This window comes from Sinohyriopsis cumingii, chromosome 15 (assembly GCF_028554795.1).
Source record: "Sinohyriopsis cumingii isolate HCF-2022 chromosome 15, ASM2855479v2, whole genome shotgun sequence".
Classification (NCBI taxonomy): Eukaryota; Metazoa; Mollusca; class Bivalvia; order Unionida; family Unionidae; genus Sinohyriopsis; species Sinohyriopsis cumingii.
In genome coordinates this window covers 31,461,242-31,480,064 of record NC_142975.1, presented here as the reverse complement: position 1 = coordinate 31,480,064, position 18,823 = coordinate 31,461,242, and the positions used below count along the sequence as shown (strand labels likewise).

The 18,823-nt window shown below is 36.5% G+C and overlaps 1 protein-coding gene across 1 annotated transcript in view; it reads left to right on the top strand.

The window, feature by feature from the left end:
* The window catches only part of LOC149781502 (uncharacterized), a 109,752-nt gene that overhangs the window by 58,711 nt on the left and 32,218 nt on the right, over window positions 1-18,823 (top strand). Inside the window, exons 4-5 of the mRNA XM_089934976.1 lie at window positions 5,318-5,499; window positions 12,904-13,121. Coding sequence (XP_089791102.1) covers window positions 5,318-5,499; window positions 12,904-13,121 — 400 coding nt within the window. The remainder of the gene's footprint in view (window positions 1-5,317; window positions 5,500-12,903; window positions 13,122-18,823) is intronic.

Sequence of the window (18,823 nt, the reverse complement as noted above, 5' to 3'; positions counted from 1 at the left end):
CAGATGTAGTAGGTGATGCTTATATTCTCAATTTGCATTCAAGATGATGCAGTACCTGGCCTAGCATTTACAAGTATTTTTTCTTCAAAGGCATAACTGATGTACATTATGTTTTAAAAGTCTGTGTCGTATGCTTAAGTTGGTGTTGTATGCTTACCAGTTAATATGGAAATCCACAGCAGCTGGATTTGTCTTTAACTCAAGTTTACCCTAGAAAATATTTCAGTACCCCAGTTGATCACCAGTACTGACCTGAGTCTAATTTTTATCTAATGCATATTTTTCTCTTGTCAGATCCGCTTGAAAAAAGCTGGCATGCCTTTTGTTTATGTTTATTTTGGCATAAACACTTAAAGAGCCTGGTGAAATTGTTAAATTTCAGAAGCTATGCCACAATCACATTATATTCAAATTCATAAACTTACCAGCTATGTGTATAGATTCAAATGTGACTGATAGTTCAGATTTATACAATGATTACAAAAGAAGAAAATGCATTTGTAGAAAAACTAATTTTTTATACAGTAATGATAGTTGTAATGATGATCACTGTGAACACAGTTTTAATACTTTTAATGTCTTCTTGAGTGCCTCTAATAGCATTGATATTAATCTCATGAATTTAGGAGTTTCTAGCAAAGGTTTACACATAAGTCATTTTAATATTCAGGGTTTTCGTGGAAGTGAAGTTACTGCTAACCTCTCCAAATAATATCCATTTATTTGGACTCTCGGAAACTGTGTTAACAGAAAATCAGGGTGAAAATTTCTTGTATATCAATGGCTATGACAAACCTTATCGAAAGGATAGGAAAACAGGTAGCGGTGGGCTCCTTGTGTATGTTGCAATTTTTCTAACACATTAAGTCAATGGCAAATCAACAAAAATAATATCCATAAATCCATTAGTTATAGATCCTTTCAAAACTTTGATACTGTTAAATTCCTAGAAGATCTGAAACAGATTCCATGGATTACAGTCCAAATCTTTGAAGATATTGATGATGTTTTACATACATGGACAGATCTGTTCATCAGTATAGTGAACAAACATGCCCCTTTAAAAACACACAAGATAAAGAAAGACCACCAGCCAGGCTAGATCTCCCCAGAAATTTTAGAAGTAATAAAGCAAAGAGACCAACTAAAATCAGTAGGACTTGATATGATTGGACCAAGGCTACTAAAAGTATAAGGTCTAATACATTTCCACAAACATGGGAAACTGCCAAGGTTATACCATTGCATAAAGCAGGAACAAAAGATGATGTAAATGACTACAGACCCATCTCTATCCTTCCTTGTCTCTCCAAATTACTAGAAAAACATGTACATGATTTTTTTCTCAACTATTTTAAACACTTATATTCATGATAATAAGTCTGGCTTTTGCTAGAATCACTCCTGTGAAACTGCACTTGTATCTTAGATTGATAAATGGCTGAAAGCATTAGATCAAGGAGAAATGGTAGGCACTATTGTGGTTGATGTTCGTAAAGCTTTTGATCTTGTAGACCATGAAATTTTGCTTGAAAAACTATAACTCTATCAATGCAGTGAAAACTACCTAAACTGGTTTACTTCTTACTTTACTGATATGGTGCAAAAAGTATCTTTAATGGTCAACTTTCTGAAAGTAAAAATATTAATTGTGGAGTACCACAAAGCTCTATCCTTGGACCTCTGTTATTTGTTCTATTTATCAACGATTTACCTCTTAAGATTGGAACTTTAATTTCTTCCACTGACCTTTATGCAGATGATACTACACTGTCTGAGATTGGCAAAACCAAAACAGTACTTGAACATAACCTACAAGGCTAGATAGTGACAAACTCCAGGTTCTCTTTGACAACGTGAGCCTCAATATGACCTCTCAAGATAGAATTCTTGGTGTATTCGTGGATAACAATCTTAATTCAAAAAAGGTTCATTCTTATCTTTGGCTACTGAGGAAAATCAAAACATACATTCCTCTTCAGTATAGGGTCATCTTTTATAAAAGTTATATTCAGCCATATCTGGACTACTGTAATGTAATTTGGGGTAATATCTCTAATTCAAACATAACAACACTTTTAAGACTCCAAAATAGGGCTTGCCATTTAATTCTAGATCAAAGTATAGAAAATGTTCAGGATGCAATGAATAATATAAAGGTTTTAACACTACATGAAAGAATATTTCTTAGAAAGGCCAAATTGATGTATAAAGTATCCAGAAAAGACATTCCTGTCTATCTAAGCAATATCTTTCACCAAAGAGATGCTGATGGCATTCCAAATTTAAGATCCATAAGACGAGAAAGTTACATTATACCAAGGCCAAAGAAGGAATTGTTTAAAAAAAGTTTTCAATATACTGGTCCACTGGTATGGAACAACATTCCCAGTGACATAAGGCAAGCTCCTAGCATTTCATCTTTTCACAATCAATGTCTTAAATGGATGAAATCTTTAGAAAATTGAACAGTTCTAGTACAAAAAATACTGCCTGATTTTCTGTAATTTTACATCATTTTCATGGCTGAATTTTTCAATGCTGGATTATATTTTATGTTTTATATATGTTTATGTTTTCACTGATGCCTTTGCATGTGTTCTAGGCTTGATACTTTGAATTTTAAAATTGCTTCATTATTTAGTGTGAAGCCAGACTCTTCACATCATGTTGTATATACCGTATATATTGTACATAACAGATAAAAGGCCTCGAGGTAGATTAGTTCTGTAACTAATTGAGTTACCTTCTCTAAATAAAGTCTTTATTATTATTATTATTATTATTATACCTGAACTCTTCTCCAAAATGATAATAAAATGTTTTACACACTTAATTTCTGTATCTAAAAGAATAGATTTTTTTCCTTTAAAAGAAAAATACACATGTATTTAAAATTTCAGGAATGCCGCGATCATATTATATTTGATATCATACGCAATCTCTTCCCCAAAATGAATTTTTTTTTATATATACTATTTCACGTCCTTTGAACACAAAATATTTTTCATGTGTGAATGAATATAAAAAAATTTGGGAGCCACACAACGACCACGTTATATCCAAATTCATGTTATGGTGGTGCACATTTTGGCTGGGTCACACTGTAGTTTTTTTTTTTTTTTTTAACAAATCATTTTCTTCCTTCCAAACTTTAGTTACATTGGAAGAATGGTGAAATTTATGAAAAATGGCTGCATTGGGGATTTAAATTACATAAGCCCCACCATATATCATAAAACCACCATCACCTTCAGATTCTGGAAAAGAAAAGAGTAAGTTAAGTAAATATCCACCCACCCCATTTGAAAGCCACCTTTTTATTTGGCAGCATATAAAAGTAGACAGGAGTGTAAAAAGCATCTTTTCCTTCCCCTTATGGGCTCTGATGATATTTCAGCTTAATCTTCTAGATGAAATTACCATGCATTTGACAACTATGAAGAGTCTCTTTGCAGGATGGAGATTTTATTCATGAAGATCAAAATCTATCACCTAGATACACATCTACAATGAGGTTATTTATTTCTGTTTTTGTTTTTTCAACACCAGTTGTGGGATAATCAGGCTCCCACCAAACTGGCAAATTCAACTATGCATTAGGAACATGTTATTTATTATTGACAATAAAATGTAGTTTTTTTTGTTCATGTGTGGTGTTGGCTGTGGTGGGGGTTAGTAAGTTAATTTTAATAAATTAATACTGTTGATATTGCACATGGTTGCCCATTGTAGCTTGAAAAAGTGACCCAAGTGGATACCATCTGACAGTAGTCCAAACTTGTATAGTGAGGTTGAGTATTTCTTTTCTTTTGTTTGTCCTTCACCACAAATATAGGATATGGGGGTGGGAGGTCAAACTAATTTTAAAGAAATGATACACGTTGGTAATCTTTAAGTGAGAATAGGTGTAATTATAAGAGTAAGAAGCAATGCCCAGGAGAATATGAGAGTTTACCCTTTTGTAGAGAAAAGTATTGCTCTTGTGGAGTATGAATGTTCTGATCCAGCAGGTCTCAGAATAAGAGTGTATGATTGCAGGAGAGTGTAGTATTTCTTGCTGGGTATGGGATAGTTTGCTCCTCCATTCCAGGAGAGTATGGGATCTTTTCTTGTAATAGAGAAAAGTTATGCCCCTTTATGAAAGGGATATTATGAGTCATCATGCATCACTAGGAATAAGGCCTAATGATCTGTGATAGGATTTTGATCCTGCATCCATCCCATGGGAGGAAAAGCAGTAGAAAAAAGTGCAAGTTCCATCCCCAATTATTGACAAGCATCAGCCTCTTAGAGTAAGTGGCATATGAAGGAAATCAACATGGCTATCTGTAAAGAGAAAGCAATAATCTTGATCTGTTTTCAGATGTGAGCTCTATTATTGGATCTTCATTACCTGACCAGTCTTTGACCAGTGACTAGCCACTGGTTTTCCGAAGCTGGTCCGTAGCTTCATCATCAGTCTGGTACAGGGATAGGGTTACTCCCCTTCCCTGGGTTAATGGAGTTGCATCATCAGTCTTGCCACAGGGATAGGATTGAACCCCCCTCTCCTAAGTACTGGAGGTCCAATCATCAATCTAGGGACAGGGATCAGGTCTATTCATTCGAATCCATCTAATATAGTGATCAAAACAAAGTTTGGTAGTCTTGGGCACATGGAGTACTGATCTTTCCAATCCTACTGAAACAAAAAAAATGGTTTCTGCATTGTAACTTGACATCTTCACTATCTACAGTTACAATATTCTTATATGTTTTGCACTAAGGTAAGAAGAAAAAAATGATTTTGGGCTGAACAGGTCAAGAGTCACAGTCACTTAACTGAAAGAAAATAAACAGTTTGAGCACCATAACTGTTGTTCTTCATCATCCAAGGTTCCAACACCTTGTGGAAGGAAGAATCAAAATATTGTTTTTGGAAAGAAAAATGGTTCCTGCACAACAACATTAGTTTTGCATGACCTGCTGCAAGACAATCTTGTAGATGTTTTGCTGTTTGGTAAAAGAAGGAAGGCATTTGATTTTTGGTTGAAATGTTGAAAATGAAATGTTTCTAGGCACAATGATATTGGTTCTACATGACAGACGTAGTCCTATCACAAAGTTTGTAGATGGCTTACAGTAAGGGTAAGGAAGAAGCCTAGTATTTATTCTGGACCAAAAGGTCAGCAGTTAGGGATATGGAAGAAGTATGGTTTCTGCACAGAAAATTTAGATACCTTCAAAGAAGGTTATTATATATGGGATGGGTGTATAATATATCACTCATGGTTGCAGTATTCATCATTTACTAAGTCTTCTTTTTTATTTTCAGATATGTATGTGGGGAAAATACTACATTGACTGGCTACATCTCTGATGAAGGAAAGATGGTAGTTGATGGTCTTCAACACCGGCATAGCATAATACCAGCACATCCAAGAATTTACCGCTTTTCAGTGGAATTACCAAATGGCACCATTATTTCAATTGACTCAAATCCTTTTTTGATTACTAGTAAGTAGTGGCATCTGTCCTTTTTCATTAACATGTATTTTTCAAACGAATTTGTTTGCAAAATTTGGTGTTTTAGAAATATTTGTCTGATAATCAGGTCATTCCCCCACCACTCTCGCAGAGGTAGAATTGCTGTCATCACAAAGAACTCCATGATCAAATGTCTTAACCGCACCACAACTTTCAGTTTCTACCACACATCGTTTGAACTAGTCCAAACCATACTTACACTGGAACAAAGGTCAGTCCATTTTTTCTGCCTATACCGCCCTCCTCCTAGAAAAAACAAGCTGACGAAATCACTCTGTTTGGAGCAGTTTCTGAATCTCCTGGAGTAAATTTTTTGATAGGTGGCAACCTGATTATTCTTGGAGATTTCAACTTTCACTATGACTGTCCCGGAAACCCAAACACATAAAAACTCCTAGATTCCAATTGTTTTCAACCTCAAACAGTCACTTAACCGACACACCCATAAACATGGTCACATTTTAGACTGGATTCTTCATAGACCTGATGACAATATTCTACGTTCCTCCCTGGTATCCCACAAACTTGCATCAGATCACCTCTACATTATATGCCATCTTCACTTATCAGTCCCTAACCCACCACCTTTATTTGCTACTTAGAGAAACCTCCGTTATGATAAACAGAACCAAACTAATGCATGACATCCAAGCTAACCTAACAACTTGCCTACCTCCTACAGCAGAAAAACTCGATAACTGCCTGTGTTCAATTTGCTTGACAAACGTGTCCCAGCCACCAAGTGCAGAGTATCAATTCAAAAGTGTTCTCCATGGTATAGCAGTGTTAGGAACCAGCTTCGCATTGCTTAAAGAGACTGCCGTAAAGCTGAGATGCTTTGGCTTTCCGCCAGACTGACTATTCATAAGCAGATCTATGAAGCCGCTAAGAAGAACGTCACAAACATAGTCAGAATCAGCCCACTACAGTACTAAGATCATGGAAAGTTCAGCTGCAGAGAGCTCTTCGAGATTACTAACAAGCTAATGTCAAGGAACAAATGTACACCACTTCCAAATACCTTCTCTCTAGTCAACCTTCCAGACCTGTTTGCAAATTTCTTACGTGACAAAGTACAAATCATTAGAGATAAGCTTGACAACACGATTTCAGTTGACTTGTCATCTCCATACAGTTGGGATACAGAATTTCAGCGGCAACCATTAGCAGCATTTGAACCTGTCTCTATGGATTTAGTATGTACAGTCGTGATGAAGAGTGCACCAAACTCGTGTGAACTCGATCCAGTTCCAACATCACTGCTGCTTGAGTACTTAGATCCAGTACTGCCTTTACTAACTGATGTTATTAATACCTCTCTCTCATCAGAGAAATTCCCATCATTTTTCAACACAGCCATTGTAAAGCCTCTGCTGAAGAAACCAATACTCGACCATGACGATTTAAAGAACTACCGCCCAGTTTCTGTTCTCCCATTCATATAAAAAATCTTAGAAAAGGTTGTTCTATCCCAACTTGTATCTCATCTGAATTCAAACAGTCTTTTTTAGCAATGTACAATCTGCATATCGCCTTTGCCACAGTACTGAAAATACTCCTCTAAACGTAGTTAATGACATTCGCTCTGCTTTGGATAGCAGAAAGATTACAGTCCTCACCCTCCTTGATTTGTCTGCAGCATTTGACACAATAGACCATGATATATCACTTCACTGTCTCCAGCATGTATTTGGCATTCATGATACAGCCTTACTGTGGTTCAAGTCCTACTTGGTCAACAGGACACAAATTGTATCTGCAAATGGAATACACTCTAGCCCAGTTAATCTATGTTGTGGTGTTCCACAGTTGTCTGTTCTTGGACCTGTTCTCTTCATTCTGTACACTCAGCTGTGCTAAAGTGTTATAGATCATCATCCAGTGTCTCACAAATTGTACGCTGACGACACCCAAATATACAAATCTAGCCACCCAACTGAAGATGATGCTACTGTCCAAGGTGTAGAGAGGTGCATTTCTGATGTGAAATCATGGATGACATATAATAAGCTACAGATGAATGATGATAAAACTGAGGCCGTCTTGAACACAAAGACTTTCTCATTCACATCCTTTACCTCAAACAATAGATATCAGTAACACCAACATTAAATTCACAGTCAGTACGAAACCTAGGTGTCACTCTGGACAGTACTCTCACGTTTCACCAAAATGTCATGAACATATGCAAAGCTGCATATCTTGAGCTGAGATGTATCAGCTCCATTCGCTAATATCTTTCAGTTGATGCCACTGAAACACTTGTGTGTTCATTAGTACTTTCAAGACTGGACTATTGTAACTAAATTCTGTCTGGTTCATCTCAATATCTACTTCAAAAAGTTCAAAACACAGCTGCTCGGATCATACTTAGAGTACCACGATCAGAGCACACCTCCCCGCTGTTCTGAACCCTACACTGGCTATCCATTCGATCCAGAATCAAACAAAAAATTTGTTCTCTGTGCTACGTTTCACTGTCTGACTCTAGTCCAACATACCTATCCGATCTCACTCATGTGTACACACCAGCAAGATACTTGCGCTCCTCTTCTGACAATCATATACTCATTATTCCCACAATGAAAACAAAGTCATATGGACAGCGTTCTTTTGCATACCAAGGCCTAGCAACTTGGAATGAATTGCCCACTGAACTTAGACACAAGGACACAGTAGTTCCATTCAAGAGTGCTCATTTCGACTGCAAGAACAAACTTAAAGACCTAATAATGTTCCCCACCTCAAATATTTACGTTTTCTTATTTTATGGTGTTTGTTTTTGTAATAATATCATTATATATGTTTTTTATGTTATAGGTTTTTTCTAATGTAGTAAAGCGCTTAGAGCTTCTAAAGATTAGGCACTATACAAAGTCCTCATTATTATTATTCATATAATAAGCCCATGTATTCATTTTGACAAATTTAGTAGGCTGGCACCCTGGTCACATGATGGAGGAAATATTGTGTTTTGGGTGTTCTGGCAAAAAATCATTGAAAGATGAGCAACAGAGACATTCAGGATTTATAGTAGGGTTGTTCATAATTTATTATTAATCCCAAAGTTAGTTGACCCAGCCAAGTTACAACATGGAAAACCACCTGGAAACCCTGTCCGGGATTTCGTTTTCATTTAGTTTTGCAGGTCTACATTTGTATTATGTCTGGGCAGCGTAAGAGGGCATTACTCCATGTATGCCATATTCTAGGCAAGAAATATACTCTGGTAGATGACATATCCAGGAGAGGCAAGGCAATTTGTATGGAATGATCTTTCCACCAATCCATAGCAGAGTTCCAGTTGAGAAGACCTGAACAGTGGGGCATCTTCAGTCTAAGGTGGTATCATCAGTTTGTTTATGTGTTCCCACTGTTTATAATGATTCCACATGTGCTTCGCAAAGTTGGGACTTCCACAGTCTGGCTCATTCTGGTAGCCCCAGTTGTCAAGGTTAAACAATCTACCTTACCTTTTTATTGACCAACACTGGAAATTACCATGGAGGAAGTACTTGCTGTTGCAGCATAGGGGATCTCTTCTTGTGAGTCGGTAGATTCTCCACCTTCATGCTTGGCTCCTCTCAAGTGATCATTTGGGCTGGACATGTTTTGTCTAGGCTAGGAGATGATTCACATTGAAGGTCTATGATACAAAGTGAAAAATCTTTCACAAGTTGATACTAACTGTCCTTTTTTGACTGCAGTGGCATACTTTTCTTCTCTTCCTGTTGAGAGAGAGAGAATGTTTTTGGTCTTGACTGTCAAGGGCTATTAAATGGGTAGTCTGGTCTAGACACTCATGTTGCCTTAGAGCCCAGCGATTGGTTTGGACCCTCATCTTTCCAGTCTTGTAAAATATTTTGAGCTGCAGAGACGTGTATAACGTTGTTCACTAATACCTAGATGGAATCTCTTTTGCACATTTTGTGGGTTTTGTGAATATCTTTTATGAACTGTTGGGTAAAGGTTATTTTGAGAACCTGACCCATAGAATTATCTTTCTGTTATAACATCTTCAAGGTGAAGGAGTGAGCACTGAGCCTTGTATATGGAAAAAGGCTGTTTATAGCGCAACAGTATCTGGTATTTTGATGTATAGCTATGTTCCTTTGTTAGCTACATTTTCTACTGAAATCTGGACCACTCTGGTGGCCTAAATGGTTAGAGCATTAGTCTTGGATGCAGGCGGTTGCAGGTTCAAACACTGGCCAGGTCATACCAAAGACTTATGGTACAAGCAGCTGCCTTGTGTGGTGCTCAGCATTGGGAGTTTAGCGTTAGGACTGGTTTGCCTGGTGTCAGGATAATGTGACTGGGTGTGAGATGGTGCTGCATGTCTGCAGCATTATGCCCCAGTGTTAAACATCACTGTAAACTGCCACACTGCAGACATAGTAGTGATGTGATTTGGGAAAGCTACATTAAATATTTTAAGAACAAACATCTAGTGAATTCCCCAGTCTTAGTCATATCTGTATTGGGGTGCAGGTTTGCAGAAATCATGTGGTTAATGATGTTAGCTGAATGAATTATAAATGTCCCAAAAGTCTGTAAGGTTGATTGACACTGGCACAGGATCTTTTTTTTTTAATGGGTATGTAGTTATGTTTTTTCTCTTTTTTTCCAAATCAGAAGAAAAAGAACAAATTTGGACAAAACTGTGCAAAAGCAGATATACACCTCTCCCACAATAACTCGTACACAATAACTCGTACACAACAGGGTCCAAAAACATGGGCCGCACTCTATACAATGGTTTGAGTTACTGAGGGACCGCCAAAAGATAAGTGATCCATCCCCACTGGACATCGAGCAAACCATGGGATGTGTGTGTGTGTATTTAAATGTACTGTTTAATGGTTGGTAACTTGTCTTATAATCACATCAAGAATACTTGTCAGTGATGTGCTCTTTCAAATGACGTTGTTTGTTCTTTATAAATTACATTCAGTTCCAATATGCCCAACATCTGAAAGGGCGTTAACATCATTCCAACTGGTTTCAAACAACATGCACGTGTGTGCAAGAACATTTGTGCATTACGTCATTGATTTTTGTTGTCGTTGATTAATGGCTACAAAGTTCAAAGCAGGAAATTTCCAAAATAAGGACCAGACTAACTGTTGATGCACCACAAAATAGGATTCCTTTTTCCCAAAACTAGCAACATTTACTTCGTGAATCAATTGTCTAAGTCAAAACCAAAATTTTGTATGGCTCAGTTAGTAAAATATTTTAGCAGATAGCCTGTCCAATAGGGGGAAGATAGTCTTCATGGAATGGTCTCTGCATCAATCTGTAGTAGGTTCTCTTTTGAGTGAAGCTTTCTTGGAGAACTTCACCCTAAAAACAGTCTCCTCTTTCTAGCAATAGGAAGGAGTGAAATTAATGCTTTGTCAGCAGATAAAGGTTGCTTGCTTTTTGGTATTAATTATGATTTGGTTTCTTATCTTTGTCAACTGGTTTTCTGGCCAAGAATCAGCTGTTGTTAGTGCTTCTTGTTAGGTCTACTGGTCCTAGACCAGAAGAGCTCATTGGATGGTCTGTTTTCTGTTCTATGTTATCTGCCAGTCCATTTGGACAAGTTTGTTATCACTACTTCTCCTAAACTACTTGAAGGATGGCCTTGAAACTAGATGTATTCTCATGGTCTAACTTGTTCTAAATGAAAAGGTGTTGCTCAGGTATGTATGCAATATGGCTGCAACAGTGGTCATCTTGAAAATCTTGTCATTACTCCATCTGAATGGATGGTCATATCAACATTTGGGTTTCACTGAAAGACTTAAAATAATGTTTAGTTGGTCCTAAATGAGAATCATGCCAATCTGATGTCCAGTATGGTCATCACAGCAGCCCATGTGAAAAATCTTGTTGATATTTCTCCTGAATGAATGGCCATATGAACATTAGATTTTCATTAGATTACATCTTCTGATGTTTGTCTTATAAAAAGTAAGTGAAAATTGTGATGATCTGACATTCATTATAGCTGCCAAGGCAGCCATGTTGAAAATCTTGTATAGCTATTCCTCCTAAATTGATGGTAATATCAACATAGTGCTTTCGATAAAAGATTTGTTATGATGCCTAGTAAGTCTTTAATGAAAAAGTTCTGATCTGATATCCAATATGGCTGTCATAGTGACCATCTTGAAAATCTTATCACTACTTTTGTTGAGAATAGATGGTCATATTGGTGGTTCTTCCTAAAAGACTTCTTATGATGTATTATTGGTGGCTAAATAAAATGGATGCTGATCTGATTTCCATTAAGGCTGCCACAGCATTCATCTTTAGAATCTTATTATTGCCACTACTCATCAGTGGAATGTGATATCTTGAAAAATATTATTGTCTCTGCTCTCCACAAGATTGGCTATATCAGCACAGGGTTTTAACCAGTAGAAATGTTGTGATGACTTGTTGGTCCTAATTAAAATGGTGACTGTCTTTCGCCCAGTATTGCTGCCATGATTAATGTCTTAAAAATCTTGCTTTCATCAAGCTCTGTCTGATAGAAGTGCATCCAAAATGGTTGCCAAGACAACTGATTTAAAAATCTTGTCACTAATCCACCTGAAGTGGTGATCCTTGTTGCTTGTGGTGCATCCAAAATGGCTGCCATGACAACTGATTTAAAAATCTTGTCACTACTCCACCTGAAGTTGTGATCCTTGTTGCTCCACCTGAGGTTGATCCCTGTTGCCTGTGGTGCATCCAAAATGGCTGCCATGACAACTGATTTAAAAATCTTGTCACTACTCCACCTGAAGTGGTGATCCTTGTTGCTTGTGGTTTTAATGAAAATAGTGTCTGTTTTGTCCAAATTGAAATTGGTGTAAAGCTGACATCCAGTATGCGTAGTGAAGCAGCTAATTTGAAAATCATGTTTTTACTGAAGAACATCAGGGAAGGTTTCAATATGAGACAGTTGAAAGGAAGAAATCATTAATTCTTAGATACTCATTTTGACCAGTAGAGCAATGTCAGTCCCATTTAGCAACTAGTCTCATTCATATTTGTGTCGGGGATGATCACAATAGACTTCTGGTCCAGTTTAGCTTTGAAATTAAGTTTTAATCCACCCACAATCACCTTAGGGAAGGTTTAATGTTAGAAAAGTGACGAGATTTTGATTTTGAAGGTCATTTGAGAAAGAGAATTTGACCATTACACCAAGTCTAACTTTTTAATCACAAATGTGCCCAGTTTAGAAATAATGTTCAGTGCTGCCAAACATTAATGATGATTTGGTGACTTGATGCAAAGGCTAATATTACTTGGTGACATAAACTTATAAGAAAAATGTACAAAAACAGCATGGAAGGAGATGTACCTAATTACATTAAGATTTCTTTTCATTTTTAGCCCCAGCTGCAAGACTGCAATTTGTTGATCCGCCTCCAAGATCTGTCATTGCAAATGAGCCATTCAGTGTTTCTGTTCAGATTCTGGATGCTAATGGAAGTGTTGTCGACACAGGCTATGATTCAGCTCTTGTGGTTGAATTGCAAATAGCATGGGAGTATGATTCTCAAGTTTTCATGAGCACTATTGAGAAGGATGATATTTTGTATGATGCAAAGGTGATAACTTATGAATCAAGTACATGTATATGCACAGATATTAAAGAAAATGACTTTATTATAAGCCCTTCAATAACTTGATAGTATCCATCCTTGTGCAATTTATATTATTTTTTGAAAGACCTTATCAAGCCCATCATATTTAGTTGGAAAAGGGGATAGTTTAATTTAAATTTTTGGTCTAATAGTTTCATTGTTGGTTCATAAGCCAGAAGAGTTTATGGGATGGCCAGTTGTCTATCTGTTAGCACTAGATTGTTATCCTTTCTTCTCCTTAATTAGACGTTTGCCATGATACTTTGTGGAGAGGTTCATCCCCAGATCCTTTTGGTTCTAAATGAATATTGTTATTGCTGCTTTCCATTGCAAAGTCATACTGACATGGGTTTTCCTGAGAAGACAAATAATTACTAGTTGATCCTAAATGTAAAGGGTGCTGGCAGCTATTTTAAAACTGTTGCTTTGCTTTTCTGAAATTGAATGTCTTGGTGATGTCTAGTTTTCATCAGACGACTTCTTATGGTGTCCTTTTGGGTCTCAATGAAAATGATCTCGGGATGAAATCCAATATAGACATTAAGGCTGCCACAATAGCATTCTTTAAAATCTTGCTGTGACTGCTATTTCTGATTATTGTTTTGTGTGTTTGACACCATGTTAAGGACAGGATTGTGTCTATATGTTGACCATTATATTTGGTGGAGGAGGAACCTAGGAAAACCTTGGGAATAATCACAGGAAGCTGTTGGCACACTTTCTCACATACCCACATTAGCCGAGCTTAACTCAAACCCATGTGGACAGAGATGAGATGTCAGTGATCTGTAAAGGCAAATGCCAGACTTTTTTTTTAATGGATGGTGATACTCGCATAGGGTTTACTCCTGAAGTCTCATGATGAATGTCTGGTTTGTCCAAAAAGAAAATGGTGCTAATTTTACATCTAATTTGACCAGCACAGCAGCTAATTTGAAAATCTTGTTGCTGTAGAATATCATAGATGCCAACCATAATGCTTTTGACATAATCATTACGCTTTTTTAAGCAAATTACATTTATTGGGGAGACTGCTTATGGATTATGCTGTTTCGCTACAATAAAAAGTAAAAAATAAAGCAATAAAAAGTTTTTGTCATTTTATTATCTCTTTAATTCAACTCTTATAAATTTGAGAATATTCTTTAAAAGGTCACTGCTGCATAAGAATAGTGTAAGAAGACTTTAATTAGTTGCTATTTATAGCAACTGTCTATGATCTCATTTCTGAGAAAACAGATGGGTTCCTTCAAAAGTTAACTTGGCCTAACAGAATCTTTTTGTTGATAAGCTAGTTAGGTGGTGAACCAGTCTATATTTTTAAAGAAAATATCACCAGATGTTAAGTGAAATGCTTTACATTGTGAGCTATGATGTTATATGATGGAAAATGTTTGAGCAGATGGATCTTTTTAATTTTCAAAACATAACAGATCAGAAAAGGTTATAGATCAACACTGTTTTAAAAATTTTAACAGAAGAAACGTGAGTAATGTAATACAGCACTCTTAGCACCTCGCTATGATCATTGTAGGATTCCATTTCACAATCATTCAGCCAATGTAGACTAATTGAAGTGAGTGCTGAATATAAATAATTTTTCAGTATATTTTGTGTTTGTATTCTGGTTCTAATCCATATGCATTTTGCCCATTGTGACAAAAATTTTGACCAGCTGCAGTAATTCTGGCATGTATTATATAGAGTACACTGTTTATGCCCAAATACTGTTTTTATTACCACTTATACTAGCAACAATTACACTTAAACCTCTTGGGGGTTGGCATGTGTCGAATGTTAGTGATGGTTTCAGCACTCTGTAGTTAGAGGAAAAAAAATGATCCTACTTTATTTACTGTATATATTAGAAGATGATAAAATAATAATAAAAATTCTGTCCCAGAACTTTGGTGAAATTTTTTCACCTAGGTCATATGTCAGAAGACTTAAAGAAACAAAATGAATATGTGTTGAATTTGTGCCCTCCCCCACTGCACATTGCAATAAAATAGATAAAACCCTTATTTATAATAAAAAGAAAGAAACCTTGTATTCTTATCATTTATTCCTATTTTCATTATGAGCATTAAAGAATAAAATATATCCACAAACTTTGTATATGTTGTGTAGGCATCCATACTATAGCATGTATCGCTCAGGTCCGATAACATACAACACATTGTTCATTGACGTGAACAGTGAGAAAGAAATTGTGTTTGGTTGCATTCTGAGGTTTGAATATGTTATCTGAGTGAAACCTGGATCCAACAAAATCACAAACGAGAGGGAAATAATTATTTATTACAGTACCAAGTCAGTATATATGACCATTGACTGGCGAATGGCAGAGGATGAGTTGTAAAGGGAAGGGATCTCAATTTAAACCAGAAATAATTAAAATGCATTTTTGACTGGATCTATGAATAAATCTATGACTGGGTTTGGACAGTACTTGCTTTTTAGGCACAACAGTGAATGATGTAATCTGAAGCTGGTATTGCATCATACATAATATAAATTGCATCATGTTATGGACGATGCAATCAAAACTAAGCTTAAATCACTCTGCTGAACAAATTGTCCTATATCAGCTCTAGAAATCATACAGTGTCATGCTCTCTTATTTGTCACTGTTTTATTTTGCAAAGGAACACATTTCTGTTTAGCCAAAGTGTACACAGATGCCTCATACTTCTGTGAACAATGCAGATAACTTTTGCTATGTTGGTGGTGAATTGACTGTTGCATCACAGAAGGACAGTGATTGAGCAGGAAAAAGGAAATTTATGCTTTTTGCAGTGCCAATTATTGATTTGGAGACAGTAAGCAGATCATATCAGCAATTGTTACTTCTGCATGGTGCCTTCAGTTGGGAAAGGTGTGTCAAGAAGAAAAAGTGGACCATGCATTATCCAAACATTGAATCAGTTATATGTCCAGTACCCCATGGAGAAGGACTGCCGGTTCCTGATGCACCAGAATCATTCTCACTTGAGACAGACAAGGAATAGGAAGAGGATGAAACTTCTAGTCCTGAACCATCAATGTCACATGACCCATATTTTCTCCCATTCTCTTCCTCTGAACCACACTTCATTACACAAAGTGAACTGAATGACCTTGTCAGGGATTTGGAACTATCCAAGAGTAAGGCAGAACTGTTGGGCTCCAGAGTACAGCAATGGAATCTCCTGGCAGGTGATGTTACGATTTCCATGTTCCATGACCATCAAAAGGATTTTGTCCTATTCTTCTTCATTGAAGTTGATCTTGTAGCCTGCAACAACATTGATGGTGTGATGGCAGCCCTTCACATCTTTCATGATCAAGATGAGTGGAGACTGTTCATTGATTCATCAAAGGCGAGTCTTAAATCTGTTTTGCTGCAAAATGTTATTGTTTTGTCATTACTTCCAGTTGGTCATGCAGTCTATATGAAGGAAACCTATGAAAACATGAAACGTTGGAGTTGCATAAACTATGACCAACATCAGTGTCAGTTTTTGGCAATTTGAAGATTCTTGCTATCTTGCTTGGTCTGCAGACAGGATACACAAAGTTCTGCTGTTTTCTCTACAATTGGGATAGTTGTACCACTACATCAAGAGAGATTGGCCACTCTGACAATCATTAGAGCCTGGGAGGAAAAGTGTTCAGCATCCACCACTTGTTGAATCAAGGAAGATTTTGTTACCACCCTTGTGCATCAAGCTGGGTCTGATGAAATAACTTTGTCAAGGCCATGGACAAAACACAAGCAGCTTTCAAGTACCTGTGTGAAAATTGTTCATGGTTAAGTGAAGCTAAGAAAAAGGAAGTGTCTTTGTTGGTCCTCAGATTTTGAACTTCTTGATGATGCATTTGACTGCATTGCATCGTAAGGAATAGACTGCATGGAAAACTCTCCAGTTAGTGGCAAAAACATTTCTCAGAAACAAGGCAGACAACTACATGGAGTTGGTGGAAAACCTCCTCAAGGCATAGAAAAGCCTTGGTTGCAGCATGTCACTAAAGATATATTTTTTGCACTCGCTTCTAGATTTTGTTTCCACTGAACTGCGGAGCAGTGAGCGACAAGCACAGTGGGTGATTTCATCAAAACATTGCAACGATGGAGAAACTCTATCAGGGCAAATGAAGCCTATCAATACTTTCAGACTTTTGCTGGATAGAGACAAGGGATGCTCCATTTAAGGAATTCAAGAGACAAGCAAGGAAGTGTTGAGTAGACACTGAATAAGGACTAAACTATGTATTTGAATATACATAATAGTTTTTTGTCTTTTGCTTCATAATAAATTTTCTTTAAATAGCCAGTTTTGCTGTTTTTTTAAGTGTTAAATAAACATGACAGGTGAATATTATCATGTACAGCAACCATAAGTAGACGAAAATGACTAGGTTTACAATTTATGATTAAAACTCTACTATTTACACAATATACATAGATGTAAAATGTAAAAACTTAAATATATTGGAAACGGTAGCCAATCAGTTGTTTTGTCATATTTGAATCAGCACTTCAAAATGCATAATAAATGGCACATTTTATCTCTGAAGCAGATGACTTCTTAAAACCAGTGTAATCAACCGTTTGCTTGATTACAACTGCCATTGAAGCATGACACAGTGTTAGGTACAAAATAACCAGGATTGAATTATATACAGGTCAACTATATGACAGTATCTCACAAATAAAAGTCATTATTTGAAAATACATTCTCTTTAGTACGAGTGACAATCTTTTAGTTAGCATGGGTTACAAAATGTACTATTAAAGCAAGTTATTGCTGTGTATACTATTTACCCACAGACATCAATGCCTATTTGTATTAAGTATGACTACATATGCCAAGCACATAGAAGCCATGGTGGTGAATGAACACAACTGGCAGCGAGCAGTAAACTCATTGTTTGAACTTACCAACAGAACATCAGAGTTAAAGGTTATATTTATTACAAAGCAAGCCAACCTGAGAAGCCAACTTTGGATACTTTTAAGCTGATTTTATTTAATGGATATCAATGCAAAGGTTATTTTATTGCAAAACAAGCCGACCTCAGAAGCCGACTTTTTATTCTCATAAGTGTGCTGATTTTTTTTTTATATACAAAGTCAACTGAGATATGGAAGCTAACTTTGGTTCCTTTTCACCTGTATTTACTGGAAGTTTGAAAAAATTGAAACAGTGGAACAATTTTTAAAGTGAAGCCATATTCATGTTGTGCTTTGTACATGGACATCGACGACCAAGCATCGCCCAGAAGATTTGGAGTAAATAAAATCATTTGATGAATTTGTGCAGGCCAGAGGAGATGATTTGGCCAACAATATCATCATTAACATGGATGAAATTCTAGTGTACTTTGATCTCATTCCTGGATGGACTGACAACAAGATGGGGGTTAAAAGTGTGAGATTTAGCACAACTGGTGCAGATTTTAAAAAAATCTCTGGTGATATTTTTTCATGGCATGAGAAAGCTGAAACAATATGTACTGAAAGAATGGATCGTATGTATGTAGGAGAAAGGATGTGTTGACAAGATCCTGCTGCAGTGGATTAAAGAGATTTATCTAAAGTACAAAGTTTTATATGTTTAACAGAGTTGCAAACACAGGTGGTGTTTAAAGTTAACTTGAAGAACATTCTGGACTGCAGGCTA